The following is a 19,298-nucleotide window of genomic DNA, read 5'->3' as shown; positions in this document are numbered from 1 at the left end:
GGCGGGTTCAATCAAACACTCAACTGGTAGATATACAAAATATTTAATATCACAGTGATCGTACATAAATACATTTGGTTTTAAATTACTGTAAATTAAATACAAATAAATACGAAAAGAGAAGACTAAACACTACAGGAATTAATGAAGAGGAAGAGTTACATTCAATATCACTAACTATAATATCTTGATATAGACGTTTCATACTATCAAAGTTTCTAACAATTGGAACGTTTCTCAGTCGTACTGTGTTATCATGAAACAGAATATTGGGTCTCCCGCTATAAGGACCAAAAAGTAGAAAAGACGTTGTTAACGACTTGTAATTCCTTCCAAACAAAGTATCCAATTGCAAAAACACATCAAGAGTATCTTTCATCCAAAGATCGGTACTACTATTCCTGACCATAGCTTGCCCAACTGGAGCCCAACTCAAATGACAACCCTCAAGTTTATTCTCACACAAAATATTAAACGAATTTGACTTAATCCGTCCAAACTTATTTTCAATTGGACCTGAAAACATTTTTTGCAAAACCACATCTCTTGATAAAAATAGGTACTTACTGTCGATGAAATCAATAATTGAATTCTTTGAAACGAAAGCAACGTCTCCTTTCCCGTCCAAGAGACACCTCAAAGCTCCAAATTCGCCAAAATATGAGTTCCCGTCACAATTTTGGTCGTTTTGCTGCAAACCTGGAATACAACTCGGTCCGAAAAAACCTGTAACTCTGTCAGTGTAAGGGCAATTTAAAAGTTTTTTCTCGTGTAGTGTGTGGACGACTGTATTCCAGGCAATTCCATCGAAAATTGGAAAACAAGCTTTGTAGCCTCGCAAATTTCCAAAACTGGAGATTTGGGTGGTGTTTCGCATCACTGCGACTGTGAGGTATTTCCCATCATCATTTACAGTTTCGTAGAAAAGTGTTTTTAATTTGTAGGAATGTATCGCTTTATTTAGCAAGTCTGGTGGTACTATTACAATATCAGCAGCATTATTATTGATCGCATCCATGCAATGGGTCGTATTGTCAGCTTTCAAGCAATCTAAATCTGGTTCGACACCGTAGACAGCTGCTGATTCCCTCAACCAGGAACATTTCGCGTTTTCCAGTATCGAGGTGGTACAAATCCGGATTGTTCTCGGCGGATGACATCCTGAGAAGCTATTAGCGTTCAAGAAACCAGTCGCTTGTTCAAGAAAACTCTCAATGGGTTGAATTGGTTCAAGATTATTAATAGTCAGATGGAAAGTTTCAATCAGATTTAAGACAGCGAACTGCCACGAGTAGCTATCCGCACTCGACAACGAACTAACAAACTCTTGTACTTCTTGGGCTACTGTTCTTTTTGAAGCAACGACAGGCCAAGGTTTCACCACCCAAACACATGGATTCGTACTATTGACGGGTTTGGTAGTCCCATCAGGGCAAAGAAAACTATAACCATCAGGTGACGATTCCGCACCTCCTGGTACTAACCCAAAATGGAGCTTAACATCATCAAGACGAGCCCAACTTATATCCCCGGCACCGTCTGTTAAGCAAAAGAGAGACCCTCGTCGCCCCCAATATTTATCAGACATTTCGCATTGCGATGGGTTATCGCAAAGTGCGCACAAATTGGGGTATTTAGTCTTCAATTCTTGGTCAAGTTTCGGGTTGTTGACCCAAGGACCAGCCTTGCATGCACTTTTGAAAAATTGTGAAGATGATCGTATGCGGTTTTCAGTGATGGTGTATTTAGTTTCGCAACTTTGGGGAATCACCGAAGCTTCTAAATACTGCAAAATTTATTATAATTGAGGAAATTCAAATAGATTGTTTACATTTGATAGGATTTTAGTCCAGTCGGTCTCATAGCCGTAGCCAGGGTGACAGAAATTCTTGTCTTTGAGGTCGTGCTTGCTTTTGATGCCTGAAGAATTCTGGATTACCGCCACCACCTCATATTCGTACTTGTCTGAAAGTTTTATTTTGAATTACTTTTTTCGAAAATTGGAATTTTCGTACCTTCGGTGTAACGTAACTCATTTGTCAGTAATACTTCAATCTCGGAGTTTGTAGCTGTTACTAAATCTTCCGGTGTAAATACTGAAAAATCGGCTTTTCCTTTGGAGATTTTACGCAAACAGTCTAGTCTATTAATGGAAGTGATTAACTTTTTTATTTTATGAGTTGAATATACCTGTCGATTCCGAGAACACATTCAACTTTACTGTCTGGTTTATCCAGAATTGGGCAATAGCGCCCTGAGCGTTTGAAACCTCCTCTTCCATCAACAACACATAATTTATCTAAAAATACGAAATAATTGTGTCAGGAACGAAAAATTAGAACATGAATGATTATTCTTGTTCTGTTTAAGAATTATTAAAGAAATATGTGAAAAATTCGTATTTCATCATAGAGGAAATATACTATGGGTAATATTTAATCTATGCTTTCATTTAAATTCCCATCAATAAGGAAATACAAGCACTTTGACGAAAAAACCAGTTCTTATGACGACATTAAATAGACAAAATAAAATAGATACGAAATAATTTTATCAGTTCCTAGTAGCACCATAACATATTAAAAACCAATTTTAGAACATTTATTATCATTTTTCTCTTATCATTTATTTGTTGCTCTTGGCAACATGTCAGCATCATCGGTTCATACAAATATTATTTATTTATCTATGTAAAAAAAGATGTGCAGTATTTATGGAACAACATATTAAGTTCAAGGTAGCATAAAGTCTGACCTTCAGGTTTTTATAGTAAATATCCCAAAACGAAAGAAAAGTGTCCGGCTTTAGACCAAACAACAAAAAACTCATTTAAGATAAATAATAAAAAAGTCTATTAATTATAAGACTTACATTTTTCTCCATAAACACAAGAAATAAAAAAAGAAAATGCAACAAGTGAGAAAAGACAAGTCCTTTCAATATTTGTACACATGACACCAACTCAGTAACTCACTACTCTGCGGTATGAAAAACACTGATAGTTAATGCGTTTGTTGAGGGTCTATTTTGTTGGTTCTGTTCTTCATAAATGAAGGACATTGTCGCAGTAAGATTGAACCACGAAAGTAGTAAGATTGGATGGGTTTTCCTACATGTGTTTGGGGTTTTACGCATATGGTGGGAGGACCCATCGACTACTGTTAGAAGATAAATAAGAAGGAGTAGTCAATTGATCAATTATCCTCGCGGGAATTCGCAGTAAACATTGCAACAATTAAATCATATGGCATTAATATTTTAATAGTACTTAATTAGCTTAAATCAACATAAATTTATCTGCATAAAAATGTTGTCCTTCAACAAAGAAAAATAGAAATTAGGGTAATGTGCAAATCCCTGTCTTTTCACTTTCCTTGATAAGAGATTTAATAATAAGATAATGGTGTCGTATCTACTAACATTTATAATCAAATCAAATGCGAGTGAGTAAGCGTAAAACGATTATAATAAGTCCTTCATTTATTAGTATGAAGAAATTAAGTGAGTTTTGTTTTCTATTTTAATTGTGTAATTAATATAAATAGCTTGGGATTGAATAGGCCGCTTAATTAGGTTCCTCTTCATCGTCGGGAAGACAAATATTACATAACGCATGAATGGTAGTAGATTTAAATAATGATCTTTTAATAAATTACATAAGTTTCAAAGTGCCTTATTCTGCTTCAAAACGAACGCTAATTAAACAGGAATCGTTTAGTTACTTTTAATTAAATGTACACAATACGACACCAAATTCTTTTTAGTTTTATTACCAATCATGACACTATCACAACGAAATTTTGATGTAACACCTTTTAAGTACCATTATATTTATAGAGAAAGTTTAAGTTTTATCCTACATTTCATCAAAAACACATCGTTTTTACTCATTTATACGTTTTTATTTCTTTCGTCAAGAAAACTTACAATAGGCAACATTCCGTTTGTTTGTATTATGTGTTGCCTATAACTTCAGCGTAAAATTAACAAAAAGTCGTAAAAAAATTTCAATTAAAATACAATTTACATAATGTATGCACAACAGAATGTTTATTTTAATTTTAAATAAATGTGTATTTGTTATTGTTTGCTCTAAAAGCATTTAGCAGAAATCGAAATTCTTTGGTGATTTTATGGAAATTTTCGAAGGGCTCTTGGCGTCAATCAGGTAAAAATCCCTTCACTCACGACTTACCCAAACAAGCCTTTAAAATCCAACTGCTTAAAGTTAAATTAATTATGCCAATGTCCAGTTATCACATGGGTCAACATTCTTAACAAGAATTTTAACGTTGATATCGAAGAGACAGCCGAGCAAAACTTAGTGCAAATTGAATGTGCGACAACTAGTGTTTATTTATCGTTACTTACTTCCCATTATAATTATTTTTAGAACAGTGTTCAAGTTGTTGCGTGGAAGAGCGGAGTTGTGTATAGCTTGTAATGGAACAAAACAATATGTTATACCTACCCAGCAAATATCAAATAATCACCATTGGAAAGTGATAAATCACGAAAGATGGTAATTTTAGTGGCAACTAGTGACTAACTCAATACTCAAGAAAACGGCCGTAAACTTTTATCAGATAGTAGACAAAAATTGATCAGAACGTAAGTATTTAAATTAAATCGGAATTTCAATAATACAAGCGAAAAATGTGGTAAAAGTTATATAATGTTTGGCTGATGATAATTTTAAATGAACAGTTGACGTTAGATTCTACGTAGTCATAAATTGAGATTTTTTTTCACATTTTTAGAACACTATTTTCAAATTCAAATCAAAAGAATATTTAAATTGACACACACGTTCTACTTATCTATTTACATTTAGATTAAAATGTTCATTCCCCTTTTTTACGATTATGTAGGTAGCTGTTTTAGTTATGTTATATTATTATGTTTCAATTAATTTTAGTAAAATAAAAGAATTATTAATTATTTACTACTTTAATAGGGGCCATAAATAGTAAGATTTAAAAGTTTATAAAGACATAATTATAATAAAAAATACATCTGCAAATATTCTGTAATAAAATGAATTTGAATAGGATAATAAAATTAATCATTAAATTAAGTAACATAGATAAATTTTATCATTTAGTTGATAAAAATACTAAAACCTGACATTTTCCACTCAACCTCAGAATTGAATCCTTCCTTGTTACCTTGCAGTCAAACCTTCATGTGAGACAACGTACTTAAAATCTTGTAACAATGCACGTAAACAAGAAATTCCTGCCCATAAAGGCCCATTATTTTTTCTTCATGGCAGGTGAGTCAATCCCGATAAAAACTTATCGTTTTTCATTACTAATAAATAATAATTCCAGCAATGGGCCCCATCCTGCCGCAACTCCCTGTCTATGGTAAAGAATTAGGTATTTCCTCAGTCGTAATGGGCACAGTCACCGGAATTTTACCATTTGCTTTTCTTTTCGCTAAACCTTTATTCGGACTTTTGGTCGATGTTTACCGAGATTACCGAAAAACAATTTTCATGATGCTGATTCTTGTCATGACGATTTGCTTCACGGTGATGAATTTTATACCAACTAGGGAGCTTCTCGAGATGGAGTTTAGGAATGTCAGCGCTGTTGTGGATTCATGTAATGTTACAGTCAGTAGATTAATGTTGCACAATTACAGATAATAGAGATAATTTGTTGAAAATTATTTTTTTGTTTATAATAATGCAAGTTTTTACAATTAATTTCATCTTTCAGGAGATTGCATCCGAATGCACAAATAGGACGACTCGAGTAGTGTGCAAAAGTAAATGTTTCACTGACAATGAGACAAGTTTTTTACTCACAAGTGACTCAAAAAGTCAAATTTGTGCCTTAACGAAAATCCCAAATTACGAAAATTCTTCAAAAACTTGTGATATTTTCTGTAGTAATAAAGATGTAGAGATCTACGCTGGATGTTTATACAAATCAATCTCTTTTTGGAGTTTTGTGATACTGATGTCGATAGGGACTATAGGTTTTAACGTTGTTAATTCAATCAGTGATGCTATTTGTTTTGACGTGATTGGTGAGTCTGTTTTCTAAGCCGTAAAATTTTCACTAATTTAAAAATTTCAGGAGAAGACGGCGATTATGGCAAGCAAAGAGTTTGGGGGACGATTGGTTTTGGTCTCACCGCCTTGATCTCCGGATACGTTGTAAACCTTTTTTCGGAAAATACAGTCAACTATACTCCAGCTTTTATAATAATTCTCGTGTGTTCAGTTATAGACATCATCGCTTGCGTCAAACTTGAGGTAACAAACCAATTAATCGAAAAAAAAATCAAAACTAATCATAATTCCAGCTTCCTGTAATCCCAGTTCCTGAAAACATCTTCAAAGACTTGAAGAAACTCTTGAATAATAGATACGTGGTGACTTTTATCACTTTTGCCATCTTCGCTGGGATTTTAGATGGTTTAATTATTTATTTCTTGTTTTGGCACTTACAAGAACTGGCAAGGACCACAAACACCTCAAACGTGAAACTGATCGAAGGTTTAGTTGTCGCAGCTGAAACCTTGGGTGGTGAAGTAATTTTTTTCTCTGTTGCGGGGAAAATCCTCGACCGGTTTGGCCACGTGCACTGTTTCAGCATGTGTTTTATTAATTATGCTCTCCGATTAGGGTTAATATCAATCGCACCCTCGCCGTGGTGGATTGTCCCAATTGAGTTTTTCATGCAAGGGCCAACGTATGCACTTACTTATACCACGATAGTGGCCTATGCTAATGAGTTGGCCCCGCCGGGGGCCTCGGCGACTATGCAAGGCATAGCGGCAGGGATGGACGATGGAATTGGTAGGGTTTTATAAAGAAATAATCAAAATTTTATTTGTTTTAATAGGGTATGCCATCGGGGGTATTCTTGGAGGAGTTTTGTATGAATATGTTGGAAGTCAACATACGCTGCAGATTTTTAGCGTCTTTGGACTGATTTGTAGTCTTTCGCATTTGCTGTTGCATAAGACTGTTCTGCGGCTAAAAGTGCCCGAGAAAAATGCGCAAAGTGTGGAGTATAAGAGCCCGGAAGAGGCCTACAAAGCGACTTATGAAATTAGTTGAATTTTTGTTAAGGATCTAGCGAAATAATGTTACTTAGAAAGAATAAAGATTTATTTTTTGAGTATAGTAATTTTTTATTATCGTTAAACGAAACGCTTTTTCTTATTATATTACTTATACCAGGTGAATAAAAAGTATGAAACCAAACGTTTTTTGCTTAAACTATTTATTTTTTGAAAAAACTAATTGATGAGTGCTCAAGTACTATAAAAATGTGATGATTTAACAAGAATAAAATTTTTCGAAATTTGTTTTTATTTTTGAGGTCAACAAAAAAATTAATTTTTTTAAATAGCAACCCACTATAAAATCATTTTTCTCATAAAAGCCATACTCTAAGGATTACAACTATCTGCTTTATTTTTAATTTTTTCAAAAAATTTTTTTCACATAAATTGCAATTTTGACAAAAAAAATCGCATAACTCAAAAACAAAACAAAATTTCGTTCTGAAATTACGATCACATTTTTTATATTACTTTAATTTATATTAATTATTATTTTCCGGAGGCAAATGATTAAAAATAAAACCGCTTGGTTCCATACTTCATTTTCACCGTGTATGTATTTTTGACATTGCTCTTGATTTATGAACATTCAAAATTTTATACGAGTGACTTTTTGGAATGTTTTTTTTTTGTTTTCAATGTTTAATTTTTTGAAGCATTTATCAAAATTTTTGTATTAAATCAGTAATTGATATAAGATTTAATTTGATGACACTGTTTTTGAAGATTTTTAAAAGTAAAATTACTCTTCAAGTTAAATAATTTTTTAAAACTATCACAATTTAAGTTTTTAAGGATTGTTAGTTACAAAAATAAACCTGCTTAAACTTTACACCCATTACTGTATGGTTTTATTTTAATTAATTATTTCTGTTTCTTACAATCTCTAAAAATTAACTTATTGCAATATTGCATAATAAGTATAATATTTGTAGTAGCAAAATACATCTGAAGTATTAAGAATGTAAAAGTTTTGAAGTCCTCAAATTTTTTTTTTTATAGAAGTGAAGTTTCAATAAGAAATACATTTTCTAGAAGCTAATATGTTTATCATATTGATTATTTGAAACTATCACAGTAAACTCTTGCTGGAAGTTTGAAAAAAACGTTTAAAGATTTCGTGGAGATGTTTCCCTAAGTTAAAAAAAATAAGAAAAAAACTCCTAAGAGAGCTACAGCCGCCTGAAGATGGCGAAATTTTTTGGTGTTGCATCTATTGGCGTTGAATAAGTTACACCAGGTGGTTGCATCCAAAAGCTCACATCTTGCATCCACTTTTCGCACACGCAAAAATGTACACGGATTTCACTTCTATAGTATAACTTATTCAATGCTATTGGTGATATCAAAAATTATGTACCTTGATTAGGAAGCGTATTTAAAGCGTAAAATTTAGTTTTGAAAATTTTTTTTTGGCAGATTTGAATGTTTTGGCTAATTTTCTTCAAAAAATGTTTTTATATTATTTTTGTACGACACACCGTTTTCGAGAAAAACGAGTTTTTCTTAACCGTGCACCGACTATAATAATTCCAAAAAGCAACTCACGCGTTTTTTTATATCGCTCTATAACTCTTTTAGGAAGCATTTGTTGATATAGATTCATAAAAACCCTCTGAAGTCTTTCCACGTTTTTTTTCCGCACATTCTGTATGACCCTGCATGAGAATGTGAAAAAAAAGATATGCTCATAGAGTTCTTTCTGTTTGTATACAGTGAGTCAAGGTTACGTGATGTTACAGGTAGTCAATAATTATACTTTAAGTTGTCTTTAAGTTACTTTTAAAAAAATGTCAGTGATAGTAAAAAGTTATCACGATTTTCGGATATAATTTTATATAGAACCAGAATAAAGTCCTTAACTCAGTTTATATCAGCTAAAACAACCTTAATGTAATAAAAGAGAAATTAAAGTTTGTTTAATAATAAGTCTGAAGAAAAATAAAATTTTTAAGCACGTGCGACCCCTGCTAAATCTTATAAACACACAAACTAGATAAAGATAATCTCTAAGAAAAATTAACATTGTCTTATTATGAGTTTTGTCTTTAGTGAAACTAGGTTTTTCTTGTTCTTTGGTGGGAAACATGAAAATAAACACTAAACTACTGCCGATTAAATTACATTATTTCTTTTTTATGGCTGGTGAGTGCATTTATCAAAAACTTTTCGAGTTAATTTTTCCATCAGCTGTAGGGCCAATTCTTCCTCAGTTGCCGCTTTTTGGAAAGGATTTAGGGATATCTCCGGTAGTCATGGGCACAATAACGGGGATGTTGCCTTTCACATTTTTAATAACGAAACCAATTTTTGGCTTGGCCGTGGACGTTTGGAGAAATCAACGGAAAACTATTTTTACATTTGTGATACTGTTGATGACTATTTCTTTCGGTGCTTTATACTTTCTTCGTTTACCAACACCAGTCACATTCTATTTCCAATTTTCGAAAAACGCACATCTGGATTCGTGTCCCAACGCTACGGTTTCCGTACTTTGCAACTCAAGTTGTTTGACAAAACCGACAAATTTTGCAGCAAGTGTTATTGAACCTCAAGTTTTTAAAGTTTGTTTTTTACCTGTTGGTGAGTTGATTTGGTCGGAGAATTTCACTTGTGATTTTATTTGTACTGGAGATTCTAACTTGAGTAAACAAAGGTCTTATGAATTATTCACCTTTTGGAGTTTTATCATGCTCATGTCTGTGGGGACAATAGGATTTAATATTGTTAACTCAATCAGCGACGCAATTTGTTTTGATGTTGTGGGTACGAGATTTGTTTGAACAAATTATCAAATTTTCATGATTTGTTTATAGATAATCAGAATCTTTACGGCAAGCAGCGATTATGGGGTTCGATCGGATTTGGAATCACAGCATTAATAGCAGGATATGTTGTTGATTTTTTTTCTAACAGTATCACAAATTATGCTGCAGCTTACATAACAATGCTTATTTGTTGCATTTTTGATTTATTGGTTTGTTTCAAATTGAAATTACCGGTGATAGAAGCCCCTAAAAATATTTTCAAAGACTTGAAATTATTATTTACTGATCGATATGTAAAAACCTTTATCGTTTTTACTGTATTTATCGGAATGTTAGATGGTGTAATAATTTATTTCCTTTTCTGGTATAAGTCACTAATTCTATTGAAACAATTACGGATAGTAAAATTTCAGGTACTTGGAAGATTTATCAACAGAAACACACACCCCCAACGTGAAACTAATGGAAGGTTTAATTCTCGCAGCTGGTTGTTTAGGCGCTGAAGTAATATTCTTTTTTATATCAGGTTAAATTAATTTTACTTTTGCACGCAACTAAATTTTAAACTTAATTTTCAGGAAAAATTTTACAGCGGTTAGGTCACGTACACTGTTTCACTCTATGTTTCTTCAATTACTCTTTACGATTAGGGTTGATAGCTCTAGTCACAAATCCTTGGTGGATTTTACCAATTGAATTATTTTTACAAGGTCCCACTTTTGCGTTAAGTTACACGACTATTGCAGCTTATGCTAACGAAATAGCCCCAGTAGGAATGTCCGCTACTATGCAAGGAATTGCCGCAGGAATGGGAGATGGCACTGGTGGGTTAATTAAAATCGAGATTTGTGTTATCAATAAAATTGTAGGTTACGCATTGGGGAGTGTTTTTGGAGGTGTGCTTTATCGGTTTTTGGGAGGAAGAATGACTTTTGTGGCCTTTATGGCGTTTGGACTGACGTGTGGAGTGCTTCATTTTGTGTTGCATAAAACTGTATTGAAGTGTGATAAAAAACGTGATTATGAAACCCTAGACTGATGAGTTTTTTATATAAATAAAGAAAATCCCGTCTAAATCGTTTGATCGTTGGCTTGGGGTGATTTTATAATAAGTAAGCGCAACGCAATAGCCTTACGTGTCGCCGCGTCACCTGTTACAGCTCGATAAGGTCTCACGGCTTATGACTTTGCATCAAGTTGTAAAAATCCTGTCACACATATCAGGCTTTTTCTTCCCGCAATTTTCCCTATTAATTACGTTGAGTAATTTCAAAAGACGAGACTGGTGTAATTACAAGTTGCAACCGGTGCAATTAGCGTTAACTATGCACAAGTTGGTGAAATTCGTTCCTGAATGTAAAGATCGCCCAGGTCATACCTAATGACCCTAATAATGACTATTTCAGTGGTAATTCTGTTTCCATAACAAAGTTGGGGCACACACACCTGAACATTCTCACCATTTGACTGGAATATCACCTGAAAGACTAATGCTCTACCATCTTTACACAACTTTACCCAACTTTAAACATTACACCGAGCGGCGTTGAATTACAAACGAAAATGGACACGAAACACTCATTCCTGAATATTTATGGACGACTTTCTGTCGGGAACGTCTCACGAGAAGCGCTAATTTAAGCGTTTATGCAAGAAATACATAAATTGCTCTGTGACAAAACGCCAAAAAAATTTCATTTTTTGAATTAAAATTCAACTTTTTTAAATTTGTGTATAAGACGTTTCGTGTAATGTTTTTTGTAATTTGAGTCAACAAGTTGGATTTAAACTCAGTGTTTAAACGTGTGCCCTTTAATTTTTCGATCAAACAGTTGCCGCACCTGTCCATTTTATCAATTATCGCTAGTGACATCATCAAATGGTGTTTCCACATGTGGAATCACACGGCTGAGGGATTCTAGGGTTGATTCGAACTCCGGATGTAATAATTATTCGACGCGATAGCACCGTAGGACATCAAAACGGTCACACGCCACCGACAAATTATGCCAGTCTGTAATATTACAACCGCTTACCTCTGTGAATTTTAAATACCATTACATTAATTATGGTTTATAAACGACATGACGATTTTGAAGATTGAATATTCCTTTTGATAAAAGGCCTGCGACAATGTAATTGAAGAGAAATACCACACAAAAACTGGAAATATTCCATGTTTGATTCAAGTCCCTTTAAATTATCTCCTTGGTTTATTAATGAAATCTCATGATATGTTGTCGAACTCGCCGACATTATAAAGTAATGACAATAGAATTTTGTTTGTTTAGATTTGTTTTATTATTACAGAATGCCGTTTGCGTAAAGACAACATAATATATCACAACGGCTAAATAATGGAAACGTGACATTTTGTTTACTTTGACATCAGAGGACATGTGGACACAAGGCGATAAAAATCTCATCACGAATTTTATTTAGTTTCTGTCTATACTTTGCCTTTAAATTTACTGTAATCGACATTGCTTATTACAAAATGACCAAACATCATCAATAAAACAAACTTATTCTGTCAATAATAACAACGAGGACTATGTTTTATAAAAAGAATATTTACAAAAATTAAAAAACGATGTATTGACTCAAAAATTGTTGCAGTTATAAAGAACAAATCTAAATAATGATTAATAGGGTTATTATTTTTATTCGTAATTTATTAATTAGCATTATTTTTTGACCAGAATCTAACTAACAATTAAGTTACATTTTTTCATTTTGTAATGTTTAATTTTAAAAGTGAATATGTTCAAAATAAACAGTCTAATCGAAAAACTAAATAAAAAAACTTTTATTAAATGGTGTACAAAATATGTCGATATGTTTATAAAATACTAGCTGTTGCCCGCGGCTTCGCTCGCGTGGTAGTTTGACATCCACAACTATTTCAAAACGCAGAAGGGCTAAGAAACTTACTAACAAAATATAGCAACACATAATTTATTATGAACTTCGTAGTAAAAATAAAGAGTCCGTCTTTTATAACTTATTTAAAAACCGTAAAATTTTAAGTCTTATTTCATGGATATTACTTAACAATGACAAATTTTGATACAAACTTTCATCCCTTATTTGACCCCCTTAGGGATAGAATTTTCCAAAATCTTGAAACATGTGCTATTTTGTTTTTAACTGAACACCCAAATACCAATTTTCATAGATTTAACTTAAAAAAAAAACGGATATTTTACGAAGTTTTACCCTTGTTCAACCCCCTTGAGGGTGAAATTTCCAAAAATCCTGAAACACTTATTACTTGATTTTTAATCGAAAGCCTAAATACAAATTTTCAAGGATTTAACTTTATAAATGACATATTTTAAAACAAACTGTCATCCCTGTTTAACCCCCTAGAGGGTGGAATTTTCAGAAATCCTAAAACACGTGTTTCTTCATTTTTAACCGAAAGCCCAAATCCCAATTTTCATAAATATAACTTCAAAAATGACGAAAACATAAATATTTATACAAATTTTCATCCCTTGTTTGACCCCTTTGGGGATGAAATTTTCCGAAATCCTAAAACACGTGTTTCTTTGTTTTTAACTGAGAGCCCAAATACCAATTTTCATAAATTTAACTTTAAAAAAAAATACAAATATTTTACGAACTATTACCCTTGTTCAACCCCCTTGGGGGTGAAATTTCCAAAAATGGTAAAATACGTATTTCTTTATTTTTAACCGAAAGCCTAAATACCAATTTTCATAGCTATAGCTTTAAAACTTCGAATTCACCACCTCATTTAACCCCCTTAGGGGTTGATTTTCCAAAGATCCTTTCTTATTGGATGCCTACGTTATAAAAGGTATCTACTGCAAAAATTTGAAATTTCTGTTTCCAGCGGTTTAGGCTGTGGGTTGATAGGTCAGTCAGGACAAGCCTCTTTATATATACATATACAGAGTGCGCCAGAACTCGCGCCCCAGAGAAAAATGCCATATAAGGTAAGATACCAGGAACATGGAAAAAATGTTAAAAAAATTTTATCTATAAAAATTTCGAAGTTATGTTTAAAGTTTGCACTTTGACTATTTATTTCTGTTAGAAAAAAATTTTGCCAAGTTCTTTTGCTATAGGCTATTAAAAGAGGAAACAAGGAAGCTGTATCCTAAATTGTAACTCTGTTCAATATTATTTGTGGCTTTTATTGGCAAAATTTTTGTCCCTTTACTAAATGATTGTAAAAAAACATATACAAGATAATCAGTATTATTCAATAGATATATAAAAAATGTCAAATGTCAAAAAATAAATGTCAAAATTTTTTTCATGTTCCTGGTATCTTACCTTACTTGAAAATTTTCTCTGGGTCGCGAGTTCTGGCGCACCCTGTATTGTGCAATTCATACGGACATTGCCCTTTAAATAAAGAATGTAGTTTTATTATTACTAAAAAATCCAATAATTAGATTTTTTTGTGATTAGGGTTTTGAAATTTCAAGTCAATATTTTTTTTTTACAAAATTGTGTAAACAAAGTTCTAGTTACCTATCTGTAGCTAAATAATTACGTAAATCTACAATAAATTCATTTATGTCATATCATGAAATAAATTTTGGGTCGCTGTCGACAAAACTCGAGTCTTTGATTGATTCATAAAAATTTAAACCGCACAATTTGTCAAAATACAGGGTGAGTCTTAACTTATATGGACAAACTTAGGGAATTATAGTTCTTGCACAATGACAAGTAAACAGAGTTTTTCATTTTTTCGATTTTTTTTCTTTTTTGTTTCGAAAAATACTGTTTTCATTTTTGCAAATTTATCGAATTATTTTCGTAAAGAAAAAAAACATTATTTAACTTATTTTGCATTTTACTCATTATTGATCATAACTTAATAACATTTTTTTCATTGTGACTATCGAGTGTCAAATTAGGAATAAGTCGATGTCTACCAGTAAACCGAGCTATCATCATTCCTTAAGTTTATAAGACACACTCTGTATAATATAATTGTGATATGTCAATTAAAACTTTATTATATTTTAAAGTGTACAATCTTTTGTTTCTCAAAGTCGACTGTGACTCCGAATTAAATTGATCATACGGTATATCTAAATATTAATTTTATTTATTGACTATCGGAAATTTATTTTAATAAATATACAGGGTGCGCCAGAACTCGCGTCCCAGAGAAAATTTTCAAGTAAGGTAAGATACCAGGAACATGAAAAAAATGTTTAAAAAATTCTCTGTCAAAAAATTTTGACATTTAGTTTTTGACATTTGACATTTTTTTATATCTATTTAATGATACTGATGATCTTGTATGTGTTTTTAATAAAGGGACAAAAATTTTACCAATAAAAGCCACAAATAACATTGAACAGAGTTACAATTTAGAAAACAGTTTCCTTGTTTTTTTTTAATAGCCTATTGCAAAAAATCTTGGAAAATTATTTTTTCAACAGAAATAAAGAGAGTCAAAGTGCAAACTTTAAACCCTCATACCTTCGAAATTTTTATAATTTTATTAACATTTTTTCCATGTTCCTGGTAGCTTACCTTATATGGCATTTTTCTCTGGCGCCCGAGTTCTGGCGCACCTGTATAGCTATACGTATAGAATCTAGAATAAATAATAAATTATTCTTTCGTTAATCTTACTTTATTATTATTTTTAGTATGAGATAGCTATAAATAATAATAACTAAAACAAGAACAAAAAAAAAACATTAAAAGTAGTAAAAATAATTCTAAAAATAATATTCTCCTAACTAAATTTCTACTAACTAAAAACTACAAAAGCATCAATCAATCATCAATCAAATTCGGTGTTTTTTACATTAGTTTTAACTTATTTTGTATTTTTTGCTCCAAAAAATAAAAAAAAGCAGATAATACATCTGCACAACCAATTTTCTTAGAAAGATAGCTTTAAGTTTTAATCTTTTGGAAGCTAGGCTTATGAACAAGTTCAAAACTGTTTCAAAAATGCATATGATAAAAAATACATTTATCTGCACAAAAATAACCACTTTTATGACTAAATGTCACAAGCAAAAGTATAAATTCTATTTTTGCGTTTTTACTGTTACCATAACATTATTGACATTTGCCAGTGTTGTATCTTACTTGTCTCTTTTGCTGCTTCAGCAATTTCTGGAGAGGTACATTGTAGATCATGAGCATTCGACATTTAGTACTACCTGCACTAGTTAAATTAATAGACATGTTTGACTGTCTCAAATTCCGATACTGACGCGTGAAGTTTGTTAAGATTTTATTACTTGCAAAGCGTTTTGATTATTTTGTTCATTTACTTGTTAATTATAGTGTTGCTCTTTACTCTCGATTTGCATACGTTTGTGGAAAAAATAGTATATATTACTTGGAATAAAAGTTTATGTGGCTCAGCTGAATTAAATAAACGTTCAGCTTCGCCACATAAAATATAACTTTTACTCTTAATAACATAATATACTATTTCCTTATTAGCTTTTTGTTAAAAATTTCAAGCATGTAAAATTATTAATATTCTCCAAGCAGAGAACTGAAAGATTGAAGTTTCAAATACATACATCATAGTAATACCTATTTTTTTGAAATTTTGTTCTTTAAATTTTTGGGTAGTAGATGTTGCTTTTAAACTGAATGATTTTTTTATACATGTTACGTATTCCATATTCGCACTTCTCGAACAAAAATTATTAAGAACCAACATTTTTTTCTAATTTTGATACCTTGCCAAAAAAGATTTTAAAACTGAATCTGGAATCTGGAGATTCATTTATGAATTAGAAAAACATTAATTATAGTTTAGGTTTCGTTTCCTAATCGCTAGCTACCTTTACTCAACCCTTATCTTTAACTTAATTTTTTTACTTACATAAAATGTAAATAAATAAAAACTACGGGTACATAAAATTTTTTCAACATTCAAATAGTGTTAATAATAATAACTAAAAGTACCTAGTACCTTTCATATAAAAGTATTAATGTGCATCAAGCAGGTTGTACAAGTCTAAATGCATCTTTAACTTAAAAGCTGATTCACACAAAAAGTGTCATTAATGTCATTCAGAACAAATTTAATCTCATCAATGATGACAAAAATCTTTATTTTTGCTATCCTATATTAATTACGTTGTTAATTTTAATTATTTTTGCTACCTGGAGACACATTTATGTAGAAAAAATTATTTTTATTGAAAATTGAGGTTAGGATTGTTTGAATTTTTGCATGGTTGTCAACTTAAAATGATCCCTTTCAACGACTACTTCGATGCACATTAATATAAAATCGAGTATATATATGTTATTGGTTTTGAACTGTTCCTTCGCGATCCTAATCGACGTGTTTTTTGTAATAAGTATTTATTCAAAATTAAAAGTTATAGAGATAATCCAGTTTTGAAATAAAAGTACTTTATAAAAGATAACACACTGGCTAGTAAATTTATGTGAATAATTAACAAATTAAAACCAACATGTCATTAGTCTTTATCGATTGTAATAACGTCCTCAACTTTAAAATGCCCCATGGAACAAATCGTCAGGATTCATTACCCATAACGAGTTAGCATATTATGAGCATAAATAATAAGTTATAACAAGATACAACGAAATTAAAAATAAAGTAATTCATGCATAATAGAAGCCGGTTAATGCGTGTATATCGCTTTCGAACGATGGAAAATAATGGTTACTGTATTGCAGTCATACATTTGGTCATATTATCGTCGAACTCGTTTAATAATTAACGAACGTTTTTCATGACTTTCACTCCAGAACGTGTTAGGGTGGAGTTTAGAAAGCTTATTGTTTCAGGTCTTCGCAAACATACTTGTTGGAAAGGTCCGATTGACCAATAAATTTTCTCAACTTTCGCGCAAGTCGGAAAAGGCGGGGTGTTCTCGACGCTGACGCCCACATTTTTCATAATAAATTCATAGCAACGTTATGTTATCGTAATATGAGACCATTGGGATCAAATTATCACGTGCCCCGACTATTGGCAGTGTTTATTTAGACTTTTGCGGCTTCAACAACAAATGGAACTATGATAATGAATCAAAAAATTAAGTAATGTAGTGTCTGTGATTTTTTAAGAATGGATCAAAATGTTCACTACGATTTTGGTGGAGGCGCCGGGAACGGCCTCTTGCCAGTCTCGGCCTTCTCTGCCTACAGCTTGCTGAGGAGATGCAATTATTTTTTAACACCACAAGCACCATCAGGTTTGTAAAAACATATCTTCAAGAAAATAAAAAAAAATATTTTCCAAGTCTCAAAATATTATTGAATGATAAAAATCAACGTTTATTTATTCAATTTTTTTTTTTGTATCTGAAAAAATTATCACAATATTTTAAGTTTGTGTTATTAGATTATAAAAAAATTGTTTTATCAATCAACAAATTTACTTAAAAACAAAGATTATACCACTTATGTGCGATTTGATCTATAATATTTTTTTAAGTACAGTTTTTTATCACATTCTACGTCTACTTCTTCGAAAATATTTTTTGCCATCTGAAAAAATAATTTTTTATTTTAAAATTTAAGTTTCAAGTTTTGCTGATTTTTTTTCTAAGATTGACAATTGTATGCTTTATGTACTTTTGGTAGTCTGTTTTGTGGTTTCTATTCAATTTACATGTCATTTAATTAGGTACAAAAAAATTAATTTATTTCTAAAATTACCGTGATGTTAGAATTTTTAAGTCTGACAATTTATGCATGTTTTATCTGACCGCATTAATTTACTTCAGAAACAATTTCTAGGAATAGCATTAACATGAAATGATGATCACGCCTTACAACAACACGCAACACCTATCTTATACCTTACAACCCTTATCATATTCTTATTTCCAGAAAAACTGTGATTTACATTTCAGAAATTCACGCCAAAACAGCACCTATTCAAAGAATTCCCCTTGAATCTTCTCTCCCAGAAAACATTTCATGCAAAGATAACGAAAAATATTTCTTAAATTTACCAAGAAAATCCCTGGTATCACCACCTCTTTTCGGTTACCCTCACCATCTTCAACATGGTTTACAAAATGAGCAATTAATAAGTAAGTCTCAGATTGTAATTGTAAAAAAATTGTCATTTCAATATTTAGATACTCGTGTCAATGTAACATCTCCGTGTTCGTCGTTATATTCTTCAAACTTTCGGCGACAAAGAGGAGAGAAGAAACCAATTCCGGAAGAACAAAAAGATGAAAAATATTTCGAACGAAGACGTCGCAATAATCAAGCAGCGAAGAAATCCAGAGATGCGAGAAAAATGAGAGAAGATCAAATTGCACTAAGGGCCACTATTTTAGAGCATGAAAATGCGATTTTGAGAGCACAGGTGTTAACTTTAAGGGAGGAAACGTCGTCTTTGAGACAACTGCTTCTGGAGAAGAAAACGTTAGAAATTGCTTCAAGAGATACGCAAATTTGTGGCTCGTGATTTTGTGA

General features: G+C 31.8%; 4 protein-coding genes across 7 annotated transcripts; 3 read left to right on the top strand and 1 right to left on the bottom strand.

Annotated features, from left to right (window-relative positions):
• Positions 1 to 24: 24 nt before the first annotated feature.
• Positions 25 to 3,120, bottom strand: LOC123006963 (transferrin-like). The gene is made up of 6 exons (XM_044401930.1): positions 2,872 to 3,120; positions 2,191 to 2,299; positions 2,016 to 2,143; positions 1,832 to 1,965; positions 568 to 1,786; positions 25 to 516 (listed from the first exon to the last, which is right to left on the bottom strand). The coding sequence occupies exons 1-6, from the start codon at positions 2,951 to 2,953 to the stop codon at positions 86 to 88; spliced, it is 2,103 nt and encodes a 700-aa protein (XP_044257865.1). The 5' UTR covers positions 2,954 to 3,120; the 3' UTR covers positions 25 to 85.
• A 422-nt stretch (positions 3,121 to 3,542) lies between these two features.
• On the top strand, positions 3,543 to 7,142 carry LOC123006964 (major facilitator superfamily domain-containing protein 6-A). 4 transcript variants are annotated; one of them, XM_044401934.1, is made up of 8 exons: positions 3,543 to 4,168; positions 4,394 to 4,611; positions 5,176 to 5,275; positions 5,334 to 5,620; positions 5,727 to 6,039; positions 6,090 to 6,268; positions 6,319 to 6,814; positions 6,861 to 7,142. In XM_044401934.1, the coding sequence occupies exons 3-8, from the start codon at positions 5,218 to 5,220 to the stop codon at positions 7,076 to 7,078; spliced, it is 1,551 nt and encodes a 516-aa protein (XP_044257869.1). In that variant the 5' UTR covers positions 3,543 to 4,168; positions 4,394 to 4,611; positions 5,176 to 5,217; the 3' UTR covers positions 7,079 to 7,142. The 4 variants fall into 4 exon arrangements, with proteins under 4 accessions (XP_044257869.1, XP_044257868.1, XP_044257867.1 ...); XM_044401933.1 differs by having other exon boundaries at positions 3,543 to 4,337; positions 4,399 to 4,611; XM_044401932.1 differs by having other exon boundaries at positions 3,543 to 4,337.
• Positions 7,143 to 9,111: 1,969 nt separating this feature from the next.
• On the top strand, positions 9,112 to 10,930 carry LOC123006965 (major facilitator superfamily domain-containing protein 6-A-like). Its single transcript, XM_044401935.1, has 6 exons — positions 9,112 to 9,231; positions 9,277 to 9,852; positions 9,903 to 10,218; positions 10,268 to 10,380; positions 10,433 to 10,678; positions 10,724 to 10,930. Exons 1-6 carry the CDS (start codon positions 9,174 to 9,176, stop codon positions 10,891 to 10,893), a joined length of 1,479 nt encoding a protein of 492 aa, XP_044257870.1. The 5' UTR covers positions 9,112 to 9,173; the 3' UTR covers positions 10,894 to 10,930.
• A 6,997-nt stretch (positions 10,931 to 17,927) lies between these two features.
• Positions 17,928 to 19,290, top strand: LOC123008150. The gene is made up of 3 exons (XM_044403793.1): positions 17,928 to 18,058; positions 18,722 to 18,904; positions 18,953 to 19,290. Exons 1-3 carry the CDS (start codon positions 17,932 to 17,934, stop codon positions 19,288 to 19,290), a joined length of 648 nt encoding a protein of 215 aa, XP_044259728.1. The 5' UTR covers positions 17,928 to 17,931.
• Positions 19,291 to 19,298: the final 8 nt, after the last annotated feature.

Source organism: Tribolium madens, unplaced genomic scaffold, assembly GCF_015345945.1.
Source record: "Tribolium madens isolate multiple individuals breed KSU strain unplaced genomic scaffold, Tmad_KSU_1.1 Scaffold_3;HRSCAF=73;Tcas5.2_LG2, whole genome shotgun sequence".
NCBI lineage: Eukaryota > Metazoa > Arthropoda > Insecta > Coleoptera > Tenebrionidae > Tribolium > Tribolium madens.
Note: the sequence above shows the minus strand (reverse complement) of the source record. Positions and strands in the feature narration are given on the sequence as shown.